Source organism: Carcharhinus amblyrhynchos, chromosome 14, assembly GCF_965287045.1.
Source record: "Carcharhinus amblyrhynchos chromosome 14, sCarAmb.v2.hapA, whole genome shotgun sequence".
NCBI classification, from domain to species: Eukaryota; Metazoa; Chordata; class Chondrichthyes; order Carcharhiniformes; family Carcharhinidae; genus Carcharhinus; species Carcharhinus amblyrhynchos.
Window position 1 is genome coordinate 66,099,698 of NC_137337.1, and position 26,818 is coordinate 66,126,515.

The 26,818-nt window shown below is 42.5% G+C and overlaps 1 protein-coding gene across 5 annotated transcripts in view; it reads left to right on the forward strand.

The window, feature by feature from the left end:
- Window positions 1–26,818, forward strand: part of pacs2 (phosphofurin acidic cluster sorting protein 2) — a 237,464-nt gene that overhangs the window by 146,832 nt on the left and 63,814 nt on the right. For all 5 annotated transcript variants that reach the window (XM_080203026.1, XM_080203027.1, XM_080203028.1 and 2 more), the window contains 7 exons: window positions 206–279; window positions 4,245–4,325; window positions 5,372–5,431; window positions 6,441–6,598; window positions 16,565–16,658; window positions 21,161–21,235; window positions 22,239–22,363. In XM_080203026.1, the coding sequence (XP_080059152.1) occupies window positions 206–279; window positions 4,245–4,325; window positions 5,372–5,431; window positions 6,441–6,598; window positions 16,565–16,658; window positions 21,161–21,235; window positions 22,239–22,363 (667 nt within the window). The remainder of the gene's footprint in view (window positions 1–205; window positions 280–4,244; window positions 4,326–5,371; window positions 5,432–6,440; window positions 6,599–16,564; window positions 16,659–21,160; window positions 21,236–22,238; window positions 22,364–26,818) is intronic.

Below are 26,818 nucleotides of genomic sequence, written 5' to 3' on the forward strand. Positions count from 1 at the left end.
AGGCACTGGACTGTGGCAACTAGGGGAATTTCACAATAACTCCATTGCAGTGTTAATGTAAGGCTTACTTGTGACTAACAAATAAAGATCAAGTTTAAAGCATGAAGAGCTTAATTTAATAGGCTGTCTTAATTCTTGCATCATGCTCTGCTGTATATGCATCAGCCATAAATTTACAATTTAAGGCATCTTTGTTATTTCACAGATAATTACTCGGAGGAAGAGTATGAAAGTTTTTCTTCTGAGCAGGAAGCAAGTGACGATGCAGTCCAAGGACAAGTACGTAATACTGGAAATGTTCACGTTACTTGGGTCCAAAGGATAGGTACTGGATAGGGGTGTGGCAGGATAGGTGCTACAAAGGGCTATGACAGAATAAAAACTGGGTATGGGCACCACAAGGTTTACTGCTAAAGGGTGTGACAGAATGAGAATAGAGTAGGGTGAAGTTGTAGAGCAGAATGAGAACAGCATGGCTATGGAATAGGGAGGTAACGTGCAAGAGCTGGTTGTGCTAAGTTACTAGCATGAGAGTAGGAACTGCATTGGAATGAGACAGGGTAGGATTGAAAGCTAGGATTGTATACAGTAAGTCAGGTCTCAAACTTCAGTTGTCTGTGTAATATCCAGTGTTTCCTTTTCTGCTAGTATACTCCACTACTGTTCTTGTGTCATACAACCCAAAGACTTTCCACTACTGTTCTTGTGTCATACAACCCAAAGACTTGAATATTCTTTATACAGATTAGAAATGACCAGATTACATTGTCCAGTTAAACATTGGTAATAATTTTGGAATCTGTGGTAGGCAGTGTTGAAACTGGTAACTTGGTCTGTGTTGTGACATTTTAATGTCCAGCAATTTGTGTTCCTTTGCTTAAGGGGATATTCTCAATGATATTAATCTTTATAGTGTCATAGACATTTACAGCATGGAAACAGGCCCTTTGGTCCAACTTGTCCATGCCGCCCTTTATTTTAAACCCCTAAGCTAACACCAATTGCCCGCATTTGCCCTAACTGGGCTTTCCCACCATAATTTTCCCTCCACCTTTGAAACTGATCCTAGTGTTCCTGAATACAGTTAAGCAAACTGTAAGTTGCTTGCTTTATATGTGGAGCAAAAATATAAAGATGATTGCAACTGCTGCCCCATTTGTCTGATATTTTGTTCTCTGCATGCTAGGTTGTTGCATAATGTTAAATCTCATGGGGATCCAGGGTGAGGCAGCTAAATGGATACCAAATTGGCACTTGACAGAAGCCAGAGGATGGTTGTAGAGAGTTGTTTTTCAAACTGGAGGCCAGTGACCAGCAGATGCTTTAGAGGTCAGTGCTGAGTCCACTGTTATTTGTTATTTATATTAATGATTTGGATGAGAATATAGGAGGCAAGTTTGCAGATGACATCAAGATTGATATCCCTCTATACCCATCTTACCCATGTAACTGTAATTGAAATTGTACCCGCCTCTACTACTATCATTTCTGGCAGCTTGTTTCAGACACTGACCACCCTCTGTGTTGAAGAATTTCCCCTCTGGACTGTTTCGTATCTCTCCCCTCTCACCTTAAACCTATGCCCTCTAGTTTTAGAGTCCCCTACCTTTGGGAAAAGATCTGGACTTTCTAGCTGATCTATGGCCCTCGTTATTTTATAGAAATCCAAAAGATCACCCATTAGTCTTCTACGCTGCAGAGAAAAAAGTCCCAGTCTATCCAGCCTCTCCTTATAACTCAAACCATCAAGTCCCAGTAGTATCTTAGTAAATCTTTTCTGCACTCTTTCTAGTTTAATGATATCCTTCCTATAATAGAGTGACCAGAATTGTACACAATATTCCAAGTGTGGCCTTACCAATGTCTTGTACAACTTCAACAAGACGTCCCAGCTCCTGTATTCAATATTCTGACCAATGAAATCAAGCGTGCTGAATGCCTTCTTCACCACTCTGTCCACCTGTGACTCCACTTTCAAGGAGCTATGAACACATACTTCAGGTCTCTTTGTTCTGTAACTCTCCCCAACGCCCTACCATTAACTGAGTAAGTCCTGACCTGGTTCAGTCTCCCAAAATGCATCACCTCGCATTTATCTAAATTAAACTCCATCTGCCATGCATCAGCCCACTAGCCCAATTGATCAAGATCCTGTTGCAATCGGAGATAACTTTCCTCACTATCTACTACACCACCAATCTTGATGTCATCTGCAAACTTGCCTCCTATATTCTCATCCAAATCATTAATATAAATAACAAATAGCATTGGACTCAGCACTGATCCCTGAAGCATCTGCTGGTCGTAGGCCTCCAGTTTGAAAAACATCTCTCTACAACCATCCTCTGGCTTCTGTCAAGATGCTAATTTTGTATCCATTTAGCTACCTCACCCTGGATCCCCATGAGATTTAACCTTATGCAACAATGTACCATGCAGAGAACAAAATCGCAGACACAATGGGGCACCAGTTGCAATCATCTTTATATTTTTGCTCCACATATAAAGCAATCAACTTACAGTTTGCTTAATTGTATTCAGGAACACTCGGATCAGTTTCAAAGGTGGCGGGAAAATTATGGTGGGAAAGCCCAGTTGAAGAGCAGTGTTTGTAACAGGCTTTTGAAAGTAGCAGCAGAGGTGACAAGCTACATTGGAGGTGGTAAGCTGTAAACTGGGGGATGAGCAGCCCTAGAAGATAGAAAAAAAGCTCAAAAAAGGACAGAGCTTGGAAGGAGTAAAATGGTTCCAGAGCAGTGGAGAGTGCATATAGGGACACTTAGCTCAAGTAAATTGTAGAGGAGTGTGAAGAAGGACATAAAAGATTTGAGAGGCTGAGGATCTTGATTTCACAGTAATTTTGAGTTTTATAAAGAGGTTACTCACTTGGTTTCTGACGTTCAGTTGTGAAATCTTTAGAATTTTATGCAAGGATTGGCATGACCATGCTTTTGTTAATTGATAAGCTGATCTTGAGAATAATGGGACTTTGGGTTTGCATACATATCTTTCAACCCTTGGACCCTAAGTTTGCATCTACTCGAGACTGCTATGCTGGCAGTAAACTCCTCTTTGCTGGGTTTTTAAGGGCTTTGCATAAAATGACGAGCATGTCATGACCCAATCGGATCTATAGGACCTGTGATCTGTAGTACAGGTTCTTGCTAGATAGAGAATTTCATTTAGAATTCATGGGTTATAATTTCTTGCCTGTACTGTTTTCATACTAATACTTAACTGTTAAGCAAGTAAGCAGGTTTGAAGAATCACATTGATTTAAATTGGAAGTTGTGTATAAAGTATGACAAGAGCTGGCTGGAAAATATATTCTGAAAAATGTTCACACTGGTGCAACAAGCATTGCTGTTTAAGTTTGGGAGAGGAACAATTACACTGAGGCATTTTCATTGGAACATACAAGATCTTGTGGGGTATTGACAGGATGGATGTAGAGAAGAATGTTTCCTCTTGTGGGAGAATCTAGAACTAGAGGTCACTATTTAAAAATAAGGAGTAGCCCATTTAAACCTAAGATGAGACAACATTGGTTTTCTGAGGGTTTTGAGTCTTTGAAACTCTCTTCCTGAAAAAGCAGTGGAAGCCGAATCTATGAATATTTGTAAGGCAGAGGTGGATAGATTTTTGGTAGCAGCATGCAGATTTGAGGTTAGTGGCAGACTAACCCTGATCTTTTTAAATGGTGGAAGAGGTTTGTGGGGCCGAATGGCCTATTACTTTTTGTTTGTATTCTGGCATGCTGTAGCTGTTCAATACTCATGGCTCACTTCAAGTGTGAAATTAGAAAGTTTGTTCTGTTCAAAGTATTGGTATTCCTAACTTTGAACTATTGAAATGTAAAGCACAGAAGGAGGCCATTTGGCCCATCATGCCTAAAATAGCTCTTTAAAAGAGCAATCAAATTATTTCTAATCCTTTGCTTTTTTCCCTATAGTCCGATCGTAAGCACAGAATTAATCATAAACTGAAACTGAGTGGAATCAAATCCTAATGTGGTCATGTAGGAAGAATACCTCATGATGAGCTTTACAGCATATTTGAAATGTCTACCATCAATGTGTGAGCACAAGCCTGGGGTGTGTGTCTTTTGTTTCCAAGTTGGGATAGTGACAGGCTGGTGGTGATACTACTCAAGACACAGTACACTAAGCATATTTTTTAGTATGCATAACCTCATTTCCCCCTTTTAAAAAAATAGCCAATTATATTGTTTTCATTTTTTTCAGGACATGGATGATGATGACTATGATATGGGCAAGCCAAAAAAGCAAAGGAGGACAATTGTAAGAACGACCTCCATTACAAGGGTTAGTGGAGTTCATATCCTTTTCATGGCTTTAGATACGTAACATGGAGCGTACAAACTCATATTCATTGATCTTTTCTGTATGGGTACTTCTTGTTCATGTGTATATACATATTCCCATGTTGAATGCCAAGTCAAAATCCATCTGCACCCCCTATTAAGCACTACTTAATAGGGAGTGCAGAGGTCAATCTTATTGCCCTAGAAAGCAATAGCAAAGCTGACATAACATATTACATGTATAGTGGAGTTCTCCCAAGTGTTGTACAAAAGTGATTTCTAATTCTCATTCTACTCATCCTGTGAGTTTTGAGTGAAATTACCATTCTGGTACCATTTTATGCCAAACAAAGCCAACTGATTATTAGATGAAGCACATTGATTTTCTATAGCCAATAATAAGCAGAAAATTTCAGTCTTGGAACCAACTATAAAGCTTGTCCAAGAGGTAAAATAACAGTGTTAATTACAGTAAAAACAGAAAATCCTGGAAAATCTCAGCAGGTCTGACAATTCCTGTGGAGAGGGAATGAGGGTCATCCAGACTCAGATTTCTTCAACCAGAGAGTGGTGAACCTGTGGAACAAAAGGCTGTGGAGACCAGGTCATTGAATGTTTTTAAGACAGATAGATAGGTTCTTCATTAATAAGGGGGTAAGGGGTTATGGGAAAAGGTCCGAGAATGGGGATGAAAAAATATCAGCCATGATTGAATGGTGGAGCAGACTTGATGGGCCGAGTGGCCTAATTCTGCTCCTATGTCTTATGGTCTTAAAATGTTGGCTCTATCCTCTCTCCACATTGACGCTGTTAGACCTGCTTGAGATTTTCCAGCATTTTCTATTTTTGTTTCAGATTCCAGCATTGGCAATATTTTGCTTTTACTTTACTATGTTAATAAGTTCACTAGACCTTAAACTAGATGGTTTCAGTTAGTAACACGCACAGCCCTTTTGGGTGCATCACTTTTCATGGCTTCTTTATTGTGCGAGAGATGTGCGACTGATTCTAAAAGTGTTAATAGTTTAACTACTTTTTTCATTCCAGCAACAAAACTTCAAGCAGAAAGTAGTTGCATTACTTAGGCGGTTCAAGGTTTCTGATGAGGTATGCTATTGGCACTTTTATATTTTTTAATGGGATGTGAAATTAGTGTATGTTTACAATACAAAGCAATCCTATTGTGATGGGCCTCAACCAAAAGTACACTCCCAAAAAACAGGTTTGTAAACAATTTGCTGGCCAAAGGGTTAAAAGGCAAGACCAGTCTTGTCATCATTTGATGTCTGCACACATTTTAGCAGGAGTCACTTGTTTGTGGGAGTCGGAGAGATATTGATTCCATCTATTTTCAATGGCCTACGGATGCTAAGATTGCTTCCATAGCCTTTTCACAACCCTTTCAGGTTAAAATCAATGTAGGTTCGGAATGGAACTCATACCTTTGCTCATGAAATTATTGCTGCTCAAAGGTTATTATTTACTTTCTGGTAACTCTCCCAAATTGTTGTTGTGTAAGCCTTGACCATGATTGTCAGCAATTGACCCCAATCCTGTCCATACCCTCACCGAATATTCATACCTGTAGCTCCCTCTGGGTTTCTACAGAGTGATCAGGAGCCAGAAGATAAATGCAAGAGATTTAGGAGAACTTCTACCCAACTCTAGTTGAATTTCTTTCCTCCTTAAATCCAGAGATACTGAGTCCAGTTATATCACCCTATTGTCACACTAGTTGACACAATCTAACTCAACATAAACCAGTGATCAGTGTTGGAACATTCATGGCCCATAGGAATCGGTGACTCAATGAATACGCTCACTAAACTATCATGAGATACTTTGGCATTTGCAATGCCTCATTATGATTAGGCTCAAGCTTTGCTACAGAAAATGGAAAAATGTCATCTTGTGACTTGTCAGATATGTAGCATTCCTATCTTAAATGTGTTGTTTAAAATTAAAAAAATTGCATTCAGAATTATCTGGGCCATTATAAGTGATTGGATAAGTCTAGTCCTTTGATAAATGCTTTTTTTTGTATTCATCGAGGGAGAGGATTGGCGAATGGCTCATAGAAGTGAGGCAGTAATATAATCTGTGTGAATTGTTGTAGGTCCTTGACTCGGAGCAGGATCCCACAGACAATGTACAGGAGGTGGAGGAGGACCTGGATCTGCTGTATGACAGCTTGGATGTGGAAAATCCCAGTGACAGCGGCCCTGACATGGACGACGATGATAGTGTCCTCAGCACTCCAAAACCAAAGCTCAAGTATGGAGATTTATCTCATACGTTGTTGCTTTACGCTCTTGCAATTACTGCTACATCATCAAGGTTGAACATAGAACATTACAGCGCAGTACAGGCCCTCGCTGACCTGTGAAACCAATCTAAAGCCCATCTAACCTACACTATTCCAATATCATCCACATGTCTATCCAATGACCATTTAAGTGCCCTTAATGTTGGCAAATCCAGCACTGTTGCAGGCAGGACATTCTACGCCCTTACTACTCTGAGTAAAGAACCTACCTCTGACATCTGTCCTATATCTATCACCCCTCAATTTAATGCTATGTCCCCTTGTGCTAGCCATCTCCATCCGAGGAAAAAGGCTCTCACTGTCCACCCTGTCTAATCCTCTGATCATCTTGTGTGTCTCTATTAAGTCACCTCTTAACCTTCTTCTCTCTAATGAAAACAGCCTCAAGTCTCTCAGCTTTTCCTCGTAAGACCTTCCCACCATACCAGGCAACATCTCCTCTGTACCCTTTCCAATGCTTCCACATCCTTCCTATAATGTGGCAACCAGAACTGTATGCAATACTCCAAGTGCAACCGCACCAGAGTTTTGTACAGCTGCAATGTGACCTCATTGCTCCGAAACTCAATCCCTCTACCAATAAATACTAACACACCGTATGCCTTCTTAACAACGCTATCAACCTGGGTGACAATTTTCTGGGGTCTGTGCACATGGACACCGAGATCTCTCTGCTCATCCACACTACCAATATCTTACCATGAGCCCAGTACTTTGTATTCCTGTTACTCCTTCCAAAGTGAATCACTTCACACTTTTCCACGTTAAACTCCACTTGCCGCCCCTCAGCCCAGCTCTGCAGCATATCTGTGTCCCTCTGTAACCTGCAACATCCTTCTGCACTGTCCACAACTCCACCGACTTTAGCGTCATCTGCAAATTTACTAACACATCCTTCTACGTCCTTATCCAGGTCATTTATAAAAACGACAAACAACAGTGGCTCCAAAACAGATCCTTGCAGTACACCACTAGTAACTGAACTCCAGGATGAACATCTCCCATCAACCACCACCCTTTTCTTGCAGTTAGCCAATTTCTGATCCAAACCGCAAAATCACCCTCAATCCCATGCCTCCGTATCTTCTGCAATAGCTTACTGTGGGGAACCTTATCAAACGTTTTACTGAAATCTATGTACACCACATCAACTGCTTTACTATCATCCACCTCTTTGGTCACCTTCTTAAAGAACTCAAAGGTTTGAGGCATGACCTACCCTTCACAAAACCATGTTGACTATCCCTAATCAAATTATTCCTTCCAGTTGATTTTAAATCCTATCTCTTATAGTCCTTTCCAAAACTTTGCCCACAATAGAAGTAAGGCTCACTGGTCTATAATTACCAGTGTTGTCTTTACTCCCCTTCTTGAACAAGGGGACAACATTTGCTATCCTCCAGTCTTCTGGCACTATTCCTGTAGCCACTGATGACCTAAAGATCAAAGCCAAAGGCTCTGCAATCTCCTCTAGCGTCCCAGAGAATCCTAGGATAAATCCCATCCGGCCCAGGAGACTTATCTATTTTCAGACTTTCTAGAATTGCTAACACCACCTCCTTATGAACCTCAATGCCGTGTAGTCTAATAGCCTGTATCTCAGTATTGTCCTCGATAACATTGTCTTTGTCTTTATCCTGTGTGAATACTGACGAAAAATATTCATTTAGTGTCTCTCCTATCTCTTCAGACTCCGCGCACGACTTCCCACTACTGTCCTTGACTGGCCCTAATCTTACCCTAGTCATTTTTTCATTCCTGACATATCTATAGAAAGCTTTAGGGTTTTCCTTGATCCTATCTGCCAAAGACTTCTCATGTCCCCTCCTGGCTCTTCTTAGCACTCTCTTTAGGTTCTTCCTGGCTAACTTGTAACTCTCAAGCACCCTAACTGAGCCTTCACGTCTCATCTTGACATAAATCTCCTTCTTCCTCTTCACAAGAGATTCAACTTCTTTAGTAAACCACGGTTCCCTCACTTGACCACGTCCTCCCTGCCTGACAGGTAGTCAGAACTATGCTATTGAAATCGAGACTCTTGTCTAAATTGGTTGCAAAATATTTCCATATTAAATGTACTTGTTTTAAAAATATTATCACCCCACCCCCCACACACACATCACACACACACACTCACCCCACATACATACACACACACACACACTCACCCCACATACATACACACACACACACACTCACCCCACATACACACACACACACACTCACCCCACATACACACACACCCCACATACACACACACCCCACATACACACACACACATTACAGGAGCCAGTCTTCAGCCAGTTTGATTCACTGCTCATAATATCAAGAAATGGCTGAAGACATTGGGTGCGGCAAAGGCTATCAGCCCTGACAACATCAGACATCCTGGCAGTAGCACTGAAGCCTTATGCTCCAGAGTTAGTTGTGCCCCTGATCAAGCTGTTCCAGTACAGCTACAACACTGACATCTACACAAAAAATGGAAAATTGCCCAGATATGTTCTGTCCACATATCCAATCTGGCAAACTCTGCCCTATCAATCTGCTCCAAACCACCAGCAAAGTGATGAAAAGAGTAATTTACAATGCTATCAAGTGGCACTTACTCAGCAATAGCCTGCTCACTGATACTAAATTTGGGTTGCACCAGATGCACTCGATTGAATCAAGGCTTTAATGAAGTCAAACATGGTGAGGTGAGACTGACTGCCCTCAACACAAAGGCAGCATTTAACCAAGCATGAAATCAAGAAGCCCTAACAAAATTGGAGTCATTAGGAATCAGGGTTAAACTCTCCAATAGTCTTAACACAGAGGAAGGAGACCAGTCAGCTCAGCCTAAAACATCATTACAGGAGCCCCTTGGGGTAGGGTCCTACACCCAAGTATCTTCATCAGTGACCCTTTCCTCCATCTTGAGGTAAGAAATGGGGATGTTCATTGATGATTGCAGGGTGTTCAGTACCAGTCATGACTTCTCAGATACTGAAGCAATCCATCCCCGTGTGCAATACCTGGACAACAATCAGGCTCAGGTTGGTAAGTGACAAGCAACATTTGTGTCACAGGAGTGCAAGATGATGACTATCCCCACATAGAAAGAATTGAACCACCTTTTTTTTCACGTTAATGGCATTGGCATCATTGAATCCCCCAGTATCAGCAGTCTGGATTGACCATTGACCTGAAACTTAACGAACACACTTAAATACAGGTCAGGACAAGTCAGAGACTGTGATTTTTGTGGCCAGTAACTCACTTGATTCTGCAAACTCTGTCCACTAAGGTACATGTCCAGAGTGTAATGGAGTGTTCTTCACTTACCTGAATGAGTGCAGCTCCAGCAACACTCAAAGCTTGACATCTTCCAGGACAAAGCAGCTTGTCACATTAGCACCCAGTCCAATCAGTCATTCTCTCCATCACTGGGAGCACTGTGCCACAATTCCGCCCTATGTTTGACGTAGCTTTGGGAGTCAGTGAGCTTATAATGAAAATTTGTTGATCAGCAATCTCCAAAAATGAAGTCAGAGACGTTGAGGAAGTGAAAGCAGTGTCAGAGGTGGACCAGGTGAGGGAAGGATGGAAATTGGAAGCAGAGTTAATGAGGTTTCTCAAACTTGCTTTGAACTTCATTGGAGCACTGCAGAAAGCTGAGGATCTGCTTTGTCAGAAAGGTCAGTTTTAGCAAGCTGGAGAATTAAAATGGCTGGTGACCTAAGGTTTAAAGTTTATTTATTGTTATCACAAATAGGCTTACAATAGGCCGCACTTGCGGAAGGATATATTGGCCTTGGAGGGAGTGCAGAGAAGGTTCACTAGGCTGAGGGGGTTAGCCTATGAAGAGAGACTGAATAGACTGGATCTGTACTCGTTGGAGTTTAGAACGCTGAGGGGGGATCTTATGGAGACATATAAGATGATGAAAGGGATAGACAGGGTAGAGGTAGAGAGATGCTTCCCGCTCAGAAAGGATAGCAGAACTAGAGGGCACAGCCTCAAGATAAGGCGGGGTGGGGGGGGGGGGGGGGGGTGCGCAGTTTAGATTGGAGTTGAGGAGGAACTTCTTCACTCAAAGGGTGGTGAATCTCTGGAATTCTCTGCCCATTGAAGTGGTGGAGGCTACCTCACTGAATATATTTAAGTCACGGGTAGATAGGTTTCTGATAGACAAGGGAATTAAGGGTTATGGGGAGAAAGCGGAAAGGTGGAACTGATCCACTTCAGATCAGCCATGATCTTATTGAATGGCGGGGCAGGCTCGAAGGGCTAGATGGCCTATTCCTGCTCCTATTTCTTATGTTCTTACATCAATACTGCAATGAAGTTACTGTGAAAATCCCCTAGTTGCCACACTCCGGCGCTTGTGTGGGTACACTGAAGGAGAATTTAGCATGGCCAATGCACTTAATCAGCATGTCTTTCAGACTGTGGGAGGAAACCAGAGCACCCAGAGGAAACCCACAGAGGCATGGGGAGAACATGCAAACTCTGCACAAACAGTGACCCAAGCCAGGAATTGAACCCAGGTCCCTTGCACTATGAGACAGCAATACTAAACACTGTACTACTGTGCTGCTTGATCTAATGTTCAAGCTTTTGGACTGAGCAAAGGTATTCCACAAAGCTGTCACCCAGTCTGCATTTGGCCTTCCTAATCTAGAGCAGACCATGTTGTGACAACAAATACAGTGAATTAAAATTCTGGTTCACCTTGGAGGAACTCTAGGACTTTGAAAAATGCAGAAAGAGAAAAGGCAGATGTTGCATTTCCTGTGTTTATGTGGAACAATGCCATGGGGAGAGGATGGCATTTGAGGAGTGGAACAGAGTATCAAGGAGGGAACGGCCTTTTTGGAATCCTGAAAAAGGAAGGAAGGAGGTTAAGGTGGCTTGAACGATAAAGGATGATCCTTTGGATGTGGAGGCTGGTGAGATGGAGGGTGAGGATAAACGGACAATGGTCATGGTCTAGGAGGGAGGAGGGGTGGAAGCAGAAGTGGGGTAATCGGTTGAGAAGAAAGGAGAGCATATCTGAAGTGCACATATGGAAGATTGCATCATCAGAATAGATGCAATGTAGCTGGAGAATTAGAATGGAATAATGTCCTTACAGGAAGCAGGGAGTAAAAAAGTATTGTTGAAGTAGCTGTGGGAGTCTGGGCTTATAGTGAATATTGGTCATCTATCCCCAGAAATGGAGGCAGAGCATTCAAGGAAGTGAAGGACAGTGTCAGAGGTGGACAATGTGTAGATGAGAGCTGAATGGAAACTGGAAGCAAAGTTGATGAAATTTTCCAGTTTGGGGAAGAGCAGGAGACATCACTGATGTAGCCACCAATGTACTTGATAAGGACATCGGTGAGGTGATTTAAATATGAATGGAACAAGAATTGTTCTGCATGTCCCACAAAAAGAGGGGCATAGCATTGCAAGGACCCATGCAGGTACCCATAGCAACACCTTTTATATGGAGGAAAAGCTAAAATAAAAGTTGTTCAATGTCAGAACAGGTTCAAGCAAGTGGAAGAGCATGTTGGTGGATGGACTCTGGGCCTCCATTCAAGGAAGAAGCAGAGAGTGGTGGTGGTGGTGGTGGTGGGAGGAGGCAATGAAGAAGCAGAGGGTGGCAGTGGAGGGAGGGAGGGAGGCGGTGAAGAAGCAGAGGGTGCCAGTGGAGGGGGAGTGAAGAAGCAGAGGGTGGCAGTGGGGGGTGTGAAGAAGCAGAGGGTGGCAGTGGCGGGAGGGGGTTGAAGCAGAGGGTGGCAGTGGGGGGGGTGTGAAGAAACAGAGGGTGGCAGTGGCGGGAGGGGGTTGAAGCAGAGGGTAGCAGTGGGTGGGGGGTGTGAAGAAGCAGAGGGTGGCAGTGGGGGGTGTGAAGAAGCAGAGGGTGGCAGTGGGGGGTGTGAAGAAGCAGAGGGTGGCAGTGGGGGCTGTGAAGAAGCAGAGGGTGGCAGTGGGGGGTGTGAAGAAGCAGAGGGTGGCAGTGGGTGGGGGGGGTGAAGAAGCAGAGGGTGGCAGTGGGGGCTGTGAAGAAGCAGAGGGTGGCAGTGGGGGGTGTGAAGAAGCAGAGGGTGGCAGTGGGTGGGGGGGGTGAAGAAGCAGAGGGTGGCAGTGGGTGGGGGGGGTGAAGAAGCAGAGGGTGGCAGTGGGTGGGGGGGGTGAAGAAGCAGAGGGTGGCAGTGGGGGGTGTGAAGAAGCAGAGGGTAGTTGTGGTGGAGAGGGAGGTGAAGAAGCAGAGGGTTGTGGGGGGCGTGGAGAGGTTAGTGAAGAAGCAGAGGGTTGTTTGGGGGGGGGGGGGGGGCTGGTGGTGAAGAAGCAGAGGAATTGAATACAACGGTGAAGAGTTTGGGACCTGAAAATTGGAAACTCTGACAGAGGTTGTCAGAGTAGTTGCAGATGTTGGTGGGAAGAGATTGCACATGAGGAGGAAAATAGTATCAAGATAGGGAGTCATTTCAGTGGGACAAGAACAGACTGAAACAATGGATCTTTTAAGGCATTCCACTTTGTGAATCTTAGGAAGCAGAACTGGGATATTGAGTGTCACTTAGGTTGGTGGGAAGATTTCAAGAAGAGATGAGTCCAGTGATAGACCTGGAATAAATAGCTTGATATTTGTTGGTGAAATTTTGGTCCAGAAGAATCTGTTGCAGAGTTGTTTGCCAACCAAAAACAGCACCACCCTCGTCAGCCAGATTAACAACAATGTTGGCCTGAGAGAACAGGATGTAGCCAGTTCTGAAGGACACTGTTGGAGTGAGTGAAGGGAGGGTAGGAATTTGAGACAACCAATGTTAAACCAATAATATTTAATGTGAATTTCAGAAGAGTGGGTAAGAGTTGGAGAGAGGGGTCCAGGTGGCTGGAAAGTAGTACCGTAAAGTAAAAAGATCTGCTTTGCATGGATGTAGGGAAATGCCCCTGGCCAAAGTGGTGGTGAAGGCAATGGGAGAAGAGCTCAGTACGTTCCAGGCTCCAAATCCATTGAGGTAGGAACAGAATATTCGGGTCAGAGAGGGGAAGGTTGTCGTGTAGCCTGAATCCAAGACATGGGTAAGATTAAAAGAAAGGAGTCAGGAGTAGGTGAAGGGGAAGTAAGATCCAGAGAGGTGCTGGTATCCTTGCATTTCTGGAACTTGTGATTCTTTGCACCAAAAAGGAAGAAACAGAATTTTTTTTGTTGAAATGTTGGCTAAGGGTGAAATGAAACTACAGACCAGGACAGTTCTGGGAGAGAATGAGAGTGGCGGTAAGGAGAGAGAGACTGAGAGTATGCCTCTTGGTGTATAGCATTGTGTGTGGATCTTGGGATGCAGCAAGAACAGCAATTCGAGGAATGTTGCATGTCTAGGAGATACGTATAATCATGCGTAATGGTGGGATAAATCTGAGCAGGAGGCAGTTGCTTGGGAAGGAGACGTGGTGTGAAAGCAGGTTTTGGTTAATAACTGAACAAACATGAAGGGAAATAGAAAGCAATGGAGGGTGAACAAGGTTAGCAAGACGAACCAAAATCTCTTCGAAGGGAATTTCTTCGAGGTGGGCATCCCTGGAAGAGAAGTGGCAGGAAATTAAGGACTAATACAAAAACATAATGCTACTGATACTGGAAATCTGAAATAAAAACAGAATATACTGGAAAATACTCAACAGGTCAGGCAGCATCTGTAGCGAGAGAAGTGAGTTAATATTTCAACAGAATTCAGAGAAGTTAGAGATGAAATAGGCTTTAAACACGCGGAAGAAAAAGTCTGATGGGATGGGTGGCAAAAGAAATTAAACGGTACAAAGTTGATGGTGCGAGGTCAAAGGGATGAGAATGGGACAAGGAAGAAACAAAAGGAGGTGTGAATGGCAGGCTGCTGAATAGCCGCTGATTGAAAGCAAAAACAAATCGACAAGAGACTAAAATTGAAATGGGATAGAGTTTACAGTCTGAAATTGTTGAACTCTATATTGATTCTGGAAGGCTGTTACACTGTTTGGTTGAAAGATGAGGTGGTCCTTAAGCTTAAGTTTCATTGGAAATCTGCAACAAGCTGAGAGCAGAGCGGTCAGCAAGGTGGGGAGTTAAGGTGGCAGGTGACCTATAGCTCAGAGTTGCATTTGCAGACTAAACAGAGATTCCTCACAGTCATCACCTAGTCTGTGTTTACTGTCCCCACTGTTGGGCTGACTGTGTTACACGCAGTGAACGCAATGTATTAAATTTGAAAAAAAACTCGTAAATCAATTTTACTTGGAAGTAGCATTTGGGGTTTGGCTGGTGAGGTAAGAGATGGTAAAAGAGCAGATGTTATATCTCCTTTACTTGCATGAAAAGGGAAGGGGGCACACTGAATGTTGGCATGATGGTACAGTACTGAGGGAATGCTGTACTCTCTGCCATATTTAAGATATGTTCCTGCTGAGTTGGATGTAAAAGATTCCACAGTACTATTTGCAGAGAACAGGAAGTTTTTCTTAGTGCCCTAGCTAATATTTGCCCCACAATCAATAGCACTTCTATGAACCATAGAGTTTCAGTTCTGCATTCCAGTTACTATTCCAACAATAGTTCGTTAAACTGTCCTTTTCCACTGCATGTGCTGGGGAATAACTTCACGGAATCACACGAATGTGTAGAGCTGACTCAGTTTTCACTGCTCATGATTTACACTGCCCGCTCAATACCTTTCATTAAATGTTGGTTCCCATTTCATGCTGCCATATTTTGGTTGAAGCAAGCAACTGATCTGGCTGCTTATTCACTTGTTTGCCAAATAAAAATAAAATGCTTGCAAAACTCTGCAAATCTGATAGCATCTGTGGAGTAAGCATCAGAATTAATGTTTCTAGTCCAATATGACCCTCTTCGTTCAAAAAAAAATCAGAACAGACTTGAAACATTAACCGTGTTCCTTTCCCCAAAAATGCTGCCAGATTTGCTGAGTTTTTCCAAAAATTTCTTCTTTATTTCCGATGTCCAGCAACTGCAGCATTTGGCTTTTACACTACTTTACCAAACCACTCTGAGAAATAGAGCTCAGAATACAAGCGAAGAAATTGCACTGCAGAGCAACATAAAGCTTGCAAGGCATTCCCATTCTAAAAGATATGATGTGGATTAGGCATTAAACATTTTGATGCTGGTTGCAATTTAAGGATTTTAAAGAAATTCCAACAAAATTCATAATTCAGAAACCTTTAAGACACTCTGGTTTTTAATGTATCCGACAGGGATAGGGATGTTTTGCGCAATTGTCTGGGGCTTTGGTGAAGCCACGCCTGTACCGTTGTCTGCAGTTTTGGGGTCCTTATCAGAGGAAGGATGCCCTTGCTATAGACGGAATACAGCAAAGATTTTCCAACTGATACCTGGGTTGGAAGGCCTGTCATATAAGGAGAGACTGCCAGTTAGGGTTACGTTCACTGGAATTTAGAAGAGTAAGAGGGGATCTCGTAGAAACTTATAAAATTCTAACAGGGTTAGACAGGGTCGATTCAGAAAGAATATTTTCTATGTTGGGGGAGTGCAGAACTAGGGATCATAGTTTGAAGATAAAGGTTAAACCTTTTAGAACTGAGGTGAGGAGAAATTTCTTCACCTAGTGGGTAGTGAATGTGTGGAATTCACTACCATAGAAAGTAGTTGAGGCCAAAACATTGTCTGATTTGAAGAATAAGTTGGATACAGCTCTTGGGGCTAAAGAGATCAAGGGATATGGTGGGGAGTTGGGGGGGGAGGAATCAGGATATTGAATTTGATGTTCAGCCGTGATCAAAATGAATGTTGGAACAGGCTCAAAGGGCGAATGGTCTACTGATGCTTCTAGTTTCTATGTTTCTATATGTAAGTTATTGGAGCAGCATTGCATGTTCCTCACTGGCTTTATCCATTACCTGATTTCCTGTTTGTTGTCTTACAGACCCTACTTTGAAGGCTTGTCGCACTCCAGTTCTCAGACTGAAATTGGCAGCATCCACAGCTTGAGAAGCCAGACCAAGGAGCCACCTAGTCCTGTAAGAAGTGCAAATTACAGTAGTTTTAAAAGATGTCCCTGAGTGGAGAGAAAAAAATCACTGAGGGAAGTCAAAAATGAAGTAGTAATGTTTTGCACCTTCAGAAACTTGAGCTTCTGAAATGCTGGATACTATTAACAGGCTGGAAGAAAAGAGGGAAAACAAATAGGATGGAGCAAGGCACAAACTAAGAATGATAACTAAGACAAAAGGATAAAAGCATGGCTGAATAATGGAATTTTCATAGGCCTTTGGTGACAAAGGGGGGAAGTGGCAACATATAAAGATATGGAAATATATTTCAGAAGAACAGGGAGCTTTGGATGGAACACTAGCAACTGATGGAGCCAACAAGCAAAACATACTGAAAGAGCAGTGGATGAATGCTATTATCTGCCTAAAAGTGTAGAGAAAGCCTATTCAATAACAACTTTCAAAAGGGACTTGTATTTATACTTGACAATACTTAATGCAGACTTATGGGGAAAGAACAATGGAGTTGAGCAAATTGGATAGCTCTTTCCAAGAGCCAGTAAAGGCCCCATAGACCAAATGGTCTGCTTCTTTGCTGTAAGATTCTGTATTGAAGTATGGCTGGAGGAGACAGCAAGGCTATGGACAGATTTCAAAACAAGGATTAGTGATCTTAGCACATTGCCACTTTCTGCAAATGAAAACTCGGCTAGGTTGCCATAGTTTAAAGGTTTAAAGTTTATTTATTCGTGTCACAAGTAGGCTTAGTAACGCTGCAATGAAGTACTGTGAAAATTCCCTAGTCGTCACACTCCAGCACCTGTTCGGGTACACTGAGGAACGATTTAGCATGGCCAATGCACCTAACCAGCATGTCTTTCAGACTATGGGAGGAAACCAGAGCACCCAAAGAAAACCCATGGGGAAAACATGCATATTCCACTCAGACAGTGATCCAAGCTGGGGATCAAACACAGGCCCCTGTTGCTATGAGGTAGCAATGCTAACCAATGTGCTGCCCTTAAGCCAAGGGCTGTGATATGAAGCCTTTCCTTTTGATAAAAACTCAATTGAAAACAAACAACTAATTCTTCCAGACTGTAAGATGCATAATTAAGTGCTAAGCATGGTTTTTATCTTAGATGAATCGTTTGTAGAAATATTAATGAACACCACTTAAAAACTGGATTCTCCAGTAATCCAATAACAGATTAGATGGAGAAGACGAAGAACAATATTCACAAATATGATATCAGAACTGAGATATACTTGACTGAAAAGACTGAAGAGGTTGGGGCTCTTCTCTCTTAAAAAAGAGAAGATTTAGGAATAACCTCATTGAGGTCTTTAAGCTAGAAAAAATGCAGAGGAGTCAAAAACGAGAGGTCATCAATATATGATGGTCATTAATAACCGCAATAGAAAATTCCCGGAAAAAACTGTTTTATCCAGTGTATATTATGTGGAACTGAATGCTACATAAGAGTAGGTGAGGAAAATAGCTTCAGCGCATTTAAGCGGAAGCTAAATAGGCATGAAAGGCAGAAAGGAAGGGCTACTGACAAGATCACATGAAGAGGAGTGGGAGGAGGTTCATGTGGAGCATGATTGCTTGCATAGACCAATTGAGTCCTGGTTCTGTAATCTAGATTCAATATAATTTAATAGTGACAGCTCTGGAAATATGCACAGTTCTCCTGCACTGCTGGGTATCTGCCACCAGAGGTTGCTGTTGATCAGTGTTAATGATCTCTTAGGCATCATTCCATAAGTAGTGGGCATCACAGCATTGGAATTCATTGATACTTCCTTTGGATCTATTAATAGGACAGGGGTCTATAATATTCTGAGATCGGAAGTTCAGAACGAGCAGCAGAATAAAATTGGTGCTAGTCCATTTTACTATTTCCTCTGTTTGGGGATTCCCAAATTTAGAGCTAAACTGTTCAGAGATGGTGCCAAGAGGAATATCATAGAGTCGTAGAGGTTTACAGCATAGAAGCCGGTCCTTCAGCCCAACTTATCCATGTGCTTTTTTTAATCACTAAGCTAGTCCCAATTGCCTGCGCTTGGCCATATCTCTCTATACCCATCTTACCCATGTAACTGTCTAAACGCTTTTTAAAAGACAAAATTGTACCCACCTCTACTACTACCTCTGGCAGCTTCAGACATTCACTACCCTCTGTGAAAAAAAATTGCCCCCGGACCCTTTTGTCTTTCTCCCTTCCCACCTTAAATCTATGCCCTCTAGTTTTGGACTCCCCTATCTTTGGGAAAACATATTGACTATCTAGCTGATCTCTGCCCCTCATTATTTTATAGACTTCTATAAGATATCCCTAAGTCTCAGTCTATCCAGCCTCTCCTTATAACTCAAACCATCAAGTCCCGGTGGCATCCTAGTAAATCTCTTCTGCACTCGTTCTAGTTTAATATCTTTAGATGAAGTATCACAAAATATTTACAGCACAGAAGCAGCCCATTTGTCCTTTGTGTCTGTGCCTGCTTTGTGCAGTTTCAGCTCTACACCCCTGCCCCTTCACTGTTGCCCTATATTTTTTTCCTTTACAGGTGCTTATTCTTTTGAAAGCCTTGATTGACCTGACTCTACCACACCCCCAGATCATGCATTTCGGATCCTATCAATTGTGGCATGAAAAAGTATTTTCCTCACGTCACCGTTTTGTTAATCACATTGGCTGGAATTTTACCGCCCTGCCTGCCACGGGAATTGGAGCGTGTAAGAAAGGTCCATTGACCTCGGGCAGGATTTTATGGTTTCAGGACGAGCGAGGCTGCAAAATCCCACCCGTTATATCTACGTTCTTTGATTCTTGATACGTATGCCAATGGGAACAGTTTCTTTCCATTCCGGTCAAATCCCTCATGATTTTGAACATCCCTGTCTTATTTTCTTTAAGCACACCAGTTTTTCCATTTTATCAACAATATGGAAGTTCTCCATCCCTGAAATCATTCTTGGAATTGTTGCTGCATCCTATTTACAGCCATGATATGCTCCCTGCAGTGTGATGCCCAGAATTGGATGCAATACTCCTGATGAGGCTGAACCAGTGTTTTGTAAAGGTTCTGCATAACATCCTTGATTTTGTAATCTATATTTCTATTTGTAAAGCCAAGGATCTCATTTATATTTTTAACCATTTTCTCAACTTGCACAGTCATCTTTAATTATTTGTGCAGATATAGCTCACCACAGCAGATGGTGAAATTTGAATTCAGTACAAAAAAAATCCAGAATTAGAAAGCTAATGATAACCAGGAAACCATTGTCTGACCCATCTGGTTCACTAATGCCCTTTTGGGGGAGGAAATCTGCCATCCTTACATGGTCTGGCCTACATGGCACTCCAGATCTACAGCAATGTCCTCTTAAATGTGCTCTGGAATGGCAGTGCAAGCCATTTATGTGCACATCCTATGAAATTAGAAAAACAAAATTCTGGAAGTAATCAGAAAGCTAATGGAAAGACCCCCATTATAACATGTACCTTGGAGAATAGCTGGAGCACCGACAAGAAATCAGTGAGTTCCAGATAATGGTGATATACCTTTGACTCAGTCCCACAGAGAAAGTTAATGAACTTTTCATAAGATTTAATAAGAGAAGAAAACTCTTTTTTGTTGGGGGGAGACAGGGGGAGAGTCTTGGCAAACCAGCGTGTCAAGTTAAGAGTGCTTACTTTGTTAAATTATTTTTTAATAAAGTTTGTTTTTGTTTAAAAGTGTGAAATCATGTGGTGTTGTCCTGTCAGTTTAATTGTTGCTTGTTCAAATTTCTCCTTTAAATGTTAACAGTCCCGAACTGGATTGTAATTGAGTCTATAAAATATGACCAGTCACTTAATGAGGTACCCGGTCATTGACCAATAGTTTGGTCAGGGATGTACTTTAAGGAGCATTTGGAAAGAGGAGAGATTGAAAGGCAGTGATTTTAAGGGAGTGAATTCCAGAGCTTGAAGTTACAACAGCTGAAGGTAATGGTGGATGATAGTCAAGGATATCAGAATTGGAGGTGTGCAGGGATCTCAGATGCCTCAAGGAGGCTCCAAAATTAGAGAAGGTCATGGAGGAAGTTGAAAACTAGAATGAGAATTTTACACAAATACTCATGTGAGGGATACAATGGAATAGGTGCAATAGAAGAAGGAAAATGTAAGCAGTCAGTTTTGAGGTCAACATCGGCATAATTGCTCACAAGTGTTATAAAATGATTGTCAATTACAGCATCATCAAGTTGCATTTATATACTTGGGCTCATGCACAATTGTGCTTCCTTTAACTTAACACTTGTCAAACTGAAGGCCCCCATCAGCTTTGTAGTCACTGACGTACCTGTACTCCCAGCCTGATAACATCTCAACTTCAAATCTAAAATAGTGAGGCTGCAGGTTGTGAATTGAGATCCTATTTTCTCTCCCCAACTAAGTGGTTGTTATACTTTGACTTTTCTACAAGTCGTTGTGAGTTCACTGACTATATCCTGTTCCTCTTGCTTCATACAGATAGATGTACCTGAAAAGCTCAAGAGCTCTGCAAGCAAGTTTCAGATAGACAGCATCTCCGATACATTGTCAGTTGTGAGTATTGTGTGCATGTATCACAAGTCACATCTTCAAGCATTGCACCAGAAGTGCAGTGCAAGGGAGAGGTGAGAATAGCAATGATGGATATAAAGTGAATGGCAGATATGGAAAGAAAACTTAAACTGGAGATGAGCTGGGAAAAGTATCTGAGCAGAGTTTTGATGTACAGAAATATTAAACAAGAGATACAAGTGAAAGAAGGAAATTTTGGAGGAACAGAGCATTAAAATTGCGAGGAGAAATGGAAAGGTACACATACACATGAATCTGATTAATGGATTGAGTGGAAGACTGAACATGCGGAGATGCCATGAGGCATTGGGCAGTGGCCATGTTCAGAGACAAAATACAACAATCCGAAGTAATTGGAGCCATTTGTTTTTGTCAACCATTTATAAACCCATCAATTAGATTTCAGCCTGTAACACACTCCTGTATGTCTATTATTCTATATATAAACTGTCTGAGCCCTGTGATTAGATTCCAGCCTACAACTCACTTTTCCATTGTTAATGTATAGACTAGTGAACCACTCAATTACATTCTAACAAGTCATTTATAGATCAGTATTCATTATTCTATGTGTAATGTTTGAACTGTTTAAACCTCCATTTCCTTCAAAGCTGCCCTTCACTGATGCATCCTATGTTTGCAGCAAATTGGTAAGATGTATGTGAAATATCAGTTGCGCAATTCACTTGTTTACATTGATTATTGAAAATCAGAAATTAATCTGAAATATAATTCTGTATTACCAAATAATCCTCTACAGGAATAGCTGAGACATTGGGTCATACACAGTAAATTTTTATTAAGTAGGAAAATGGAGAGATTGAAGCTGTTGAATGCTGACTTTTATCGCTGTCTCTCACTTGGGTGATATCAAGACCTTGGTATTGCACAAAACAGATGGAGCATGCATTACTCAAAGAGAACGCTGCACACAGTTCATGCTATTTTTAAATTCTGCTTTTCTTTTGTCTTCATTCCCCATAAGGATCAAATACAACAGGAAGAAGCAGCAGCAGCATCTGAAAGCATCAGTGCAGACACTTTTCTAGAAAAGCTCCCTCCCAGTGGAAAAATCACTAAGACGGAGTCCTTAATTATTCCTTCTACTAGGTAAGGCTTTCTTTATAGAAGAGAACAGTAGCATAAAGATGTAAATTGCATGTCAACCATGATTGTGTTCAAAGTCTCATCTCAAAGACAAAGATAGTAGGTTCAAGCTATACCCTAGAGGCTTGAGAGCAAAATTTAGCCTGACACTCCAGTGCACTAACCTGGTGCTGCATCGTTTGGATGCAGTCTTTAGGGTGAGGTGTGAATTCAAGTTGCCGCCTTAAATGGATGTCAAAGATCCAATGTTGCAATTTAAGAACATAAGAAATAGGAGCCGGAGTAGGCCATCTAGCCCTTCGAGCCTGCCCCGCCATTCAATAAGATCATGGCTGATCTGAAGTGGCTCAGTTCCACTTTCCCGCTTTCTCCCCATAACCCTTAATTCCCTTGCCTATCAAAAACCTATCTACCCGTGTCTTAAATATATTTAGCGAGGTAGCCTCCACCACATCAACGGGCAGAGAATTCCAGAGATTCACCGCCCTTTGAGTGAAGAAGTTCCTCCTCAACTCCGTTCTAAATGTCCCCCCCCTTATCTTGAGGCTGTGTCCTCTAGTCCTGCTGTCCTTTCTGAGGGGGAAGAATCTCTCTACCTCTACCCTATCCATCCCCTTCATTACCTTATACGTCTCTATAAGATCCCCCCTCATCCTTCTAAATTCCAACGAGTACAAACCCAGTCTATTCCGCCTCTCTTCATAGTCTAACCCCCTCATCTCCAGTATCAGCCAAGTGAACCTCCTCTGCACTCCCTCCAAGGCCAAAATATCCTTGCGCAAGTGCAGCAACCAACACTGCACACAATACTCCAACTGCGGCCTCACCAGTGCCCTGTACAGTTGCAGCAAGGCCTCCCTACTTTTATATTCTATCCCCCTCGCTATAAAGGCCAGCATCCCATTTGCCTTCCTGATCACCTGCAGGCTGGGTTTTTGCGACTCACGCACAAGGACCCCCAGGTCCCTCTGCGCCGTGGCATGCTACAGCTTTTCGTCCTTTAAATAGTAATCCCTCCTACTCTTATTCCTGCCAAAGTGGATAACCTCACACTTGCTAACATTGTACTCCATCAGCCAGGTCCTCACCCACTCGCTTAGCCTATCTAGATCCCTCTGCAGACTTTCCACACCCTCCGCACAATTTGCTTTTCCACTTATCTTCGTGTCATCAGCAAATTTCGACACCCTACACTCAGCCCCCTCCTCCAGATCATCTATATAAATGGTAAATAGTTGAGGCCCCAGCTCCGATCCCTGGGGCACTCCACTAGTCACCAACCGCCAATCAGAATAGCACCCACTGATACCAACTCCCTGCCTCCTATTAGACAACCGATCCTCTATCCACGCTAACACCTTACCGCCAACTCCATGCCCCCTAACCTTCTGAAGCAACCTTTTGTGCGGCACCTTATCAAACGCCCTCTGAAAATCAAGAAACACCACATCCACCGGTTCCCACCTGTCTACCGCACTAGTCACATCCTCATAGAATTCCAATAAATTCGTCAGACACGACTTCCCCTTAACGAATCCGTGCTGTGTCTGCTCTATCAAACAATTTTTCTCAAGGTGCCTCGCTATTTCTTCTTTGATGACGGATTCAAGCATTTTTCTCACACCAGACGTTAAACTAACCGGCCTATAATTCCCTGCCTTTTGCCTGCTACCCTTTTTAAACAGCGGTGTAACATTAGCCGTTTTCCAATCTTCCGGCACTTCCCTGGAATCCAGCGAGGTTTGGAAAATAATCACTAAGGCATCTACTATCACCTCTGCCATGTCCTTCAGATGTGGATGTGCCGGCGTTGGACTTGCCTGGGTTTGCAAAACCTCACTCACTGTGCTGTCTGGAGACAATACACATCTCTTTAACCTGTGATCAGTGCTCCTTCCACTCACATTGTCGGCCACTTTAGGACTTGAACAGCAGGTTAGGTGTAAAGATTCACATTCTAATCAGTAATCTCTAAACTGTCTGTGCTTTATATGCTCTGTCTGAGGCCAGAACTCTCCATTCACCTGACGAAGAGGGAAACCTCGAAAGCGTGTGCGTTTACTATCAAATAAATCGGTTGGACTAAAACCTGGTGTTGTCAGACTTTTTACTATGTCCTTCAGAACCCTTGGATGCATTCCATCCGGTCCTGGGGACTTGTCCACCGTCAGTCCCGCTAGTCGATCAAGCACTACCTCTCTAGTGACAGTGATCGCATTCAGGCCCTCAACTGCTATCATCCTTCTATCTTTAATACCCGGCAAACTACTCACGTCCTCCTCCTTGAAGACCGAGGCAAAAAACTTATTTAAGGCCTCAGCCATTTCCTCATCCCCCACCACTAAATCCCCCCTCTCATCCTCTAAGGGTCCAACGTTCACCCTAGCCAGCCTCCTCCTGTTTATATATTTATAAAAACTCTTACTGTCCTTTTTTATATTTAGTGCTAGTTTAGCTTCATAGTCTATCCTTCCTTTCTTTATCGTCTTCTTCGTCAATCTTTGTTGATTTTTAAACCTCTCCCAATCTTCTACTCGCCCACTACTTTTAGCCACTCTAAACGCATCAGCTTTTAATTTAATACTTTCCTTTAATTCCTTCGATAACCACGGCTGATTATCCCTTCTCCTATGATCCTTCTTACCATTTTAAGAAGAGCGAGTCAGTTCTCCCCAGTGTTCTGGCTGATATTTCTCCCTCAACTAACACTTAAACCAGATTATTTGATTGTCATTTCATTATAATGGCCCAAGATTGACAACACTTCAAGACTACTTCATTATCTGTTAAAAACAAAATACTGCTGATGCTAGGATCCGAAACAAAAACAGAAAATGCTGGAATATCTCAGCAGGTCTGACAGCATCTGTGGGGAGAGAATAGAACTAAAGTTTCAAGTCTAGATGACCTCTGATGACGGATCATCTGGACTCGAAACATTGACTCTATTCTCTCCCCACAAATGCTGTCAGACCCCCTAAGATACTCCAGCATTTTCTGTTTTGATTCATTATCTGTTTGATGTCCTGAGATTGGAAAGGGCAATGTATAAATAAAAATCCTTTCCTTTTGTGTCACATCGTGCAATGAAACATTTTTGAATTTTTGCATTTCATGAGTGGGATTCTCTAACCTTGTTTGTAGCTGACCTGCTACAAGTGAGAATGGAGAATCTGGCGTTCCAGTCCAAAGTCCATTCACTTTCAGCGGCACTGGAGAATACCGCTGACAAACGAGGACAATTTTCGGTCAATATTTTTCTTTGATTCACTCACGTAGGTGTTGCATTCCCTGCAAACTGGATACATCTTACCTGTCCAGTTTCTAGGTAAATGTAGTGACTTCGGGTTAAACAGACCATTCTTGTCGTTACAGCTGGCTAGTAAACGTTATGTTCTACCGCGTGACCTGCTTAGATTTGGGAGGCTGAAGTGTACTGTACATGCTGTCAGTATATTTATTTTTATTATTTGTGCATCAGTTATGGCTCATTTGGTAGCAATCTCACCAGTTGAGTCAAAAGGTTGCATGTTCAGTCCCATGCCTGAAAATCCATACTCTCGACTCGACACTTCTGTGCAGTATTTGAGAAATTCTGCACTGGAAAGATACGAGCGAACAAGAGTGTTTTTCTGACAGGCTGGTAGTTTTATGATCACCTTTACTGATAGTTTTGTAATTCCAGATTTATTAATCAATTGTATTCAATTTCCACCAGCTGCCATGGTGGGATTTGAACCACTATCACAGAATTGTTACATCACACAAGGAGGCCATTCATCCCATCATACCTGTGTGGCTCTCCAAAGGAGCAATTCATCTGGTGCCACTCCCCTGCCTTGTTCCTGCTGCCTACATGTTTGTCCTTTTCAGATAATCCAATTTGTTCTTGACTGAACCTGCCTCCATCACATTTTCAGGTGGTACATTCTAGATTCGAATGACTCGCTGCCTGAAAACATTTTTTCCTGTTGTCAACATTACTTATTTTGCCAAGTACCTCAAATCTGTGTCCCTTCATTTTTGATCTTTCCATCAATGGGAACAGTTTTTCCTGATCCACTCTGCCCAGGACCCTGGCTCTGTCAGATCTCCTCTCAGCCCTCTCATTAAGGAACAGAGTCCTGACTTCTCCCATCTATCCATTTAACTGAAGTTCCTCGCCCCTGAAAACATTTGTGTGATTTTTTTTCTGCGCTCTCTCCAATGCTTTCACACATCTGGCACCTTGATGCGATATTTCAGTTGAGGCCTGAACCAGTACTCTGCACAAATTTAACATCCTTGCTCTTGTACTAAAGAACATAAGAAATAGGAGCAGGAGTAGGCCATCTCGCCCTTCGAGCCTGCCCCGCCATTCAATAAGATCATGGCTGATCTGTCATGGCTCAGTTCCACATTCCCGCCCTCTCCCCATAACCCTTAATTCCCTCTCTTATCAAAAACCCATCAACCCGC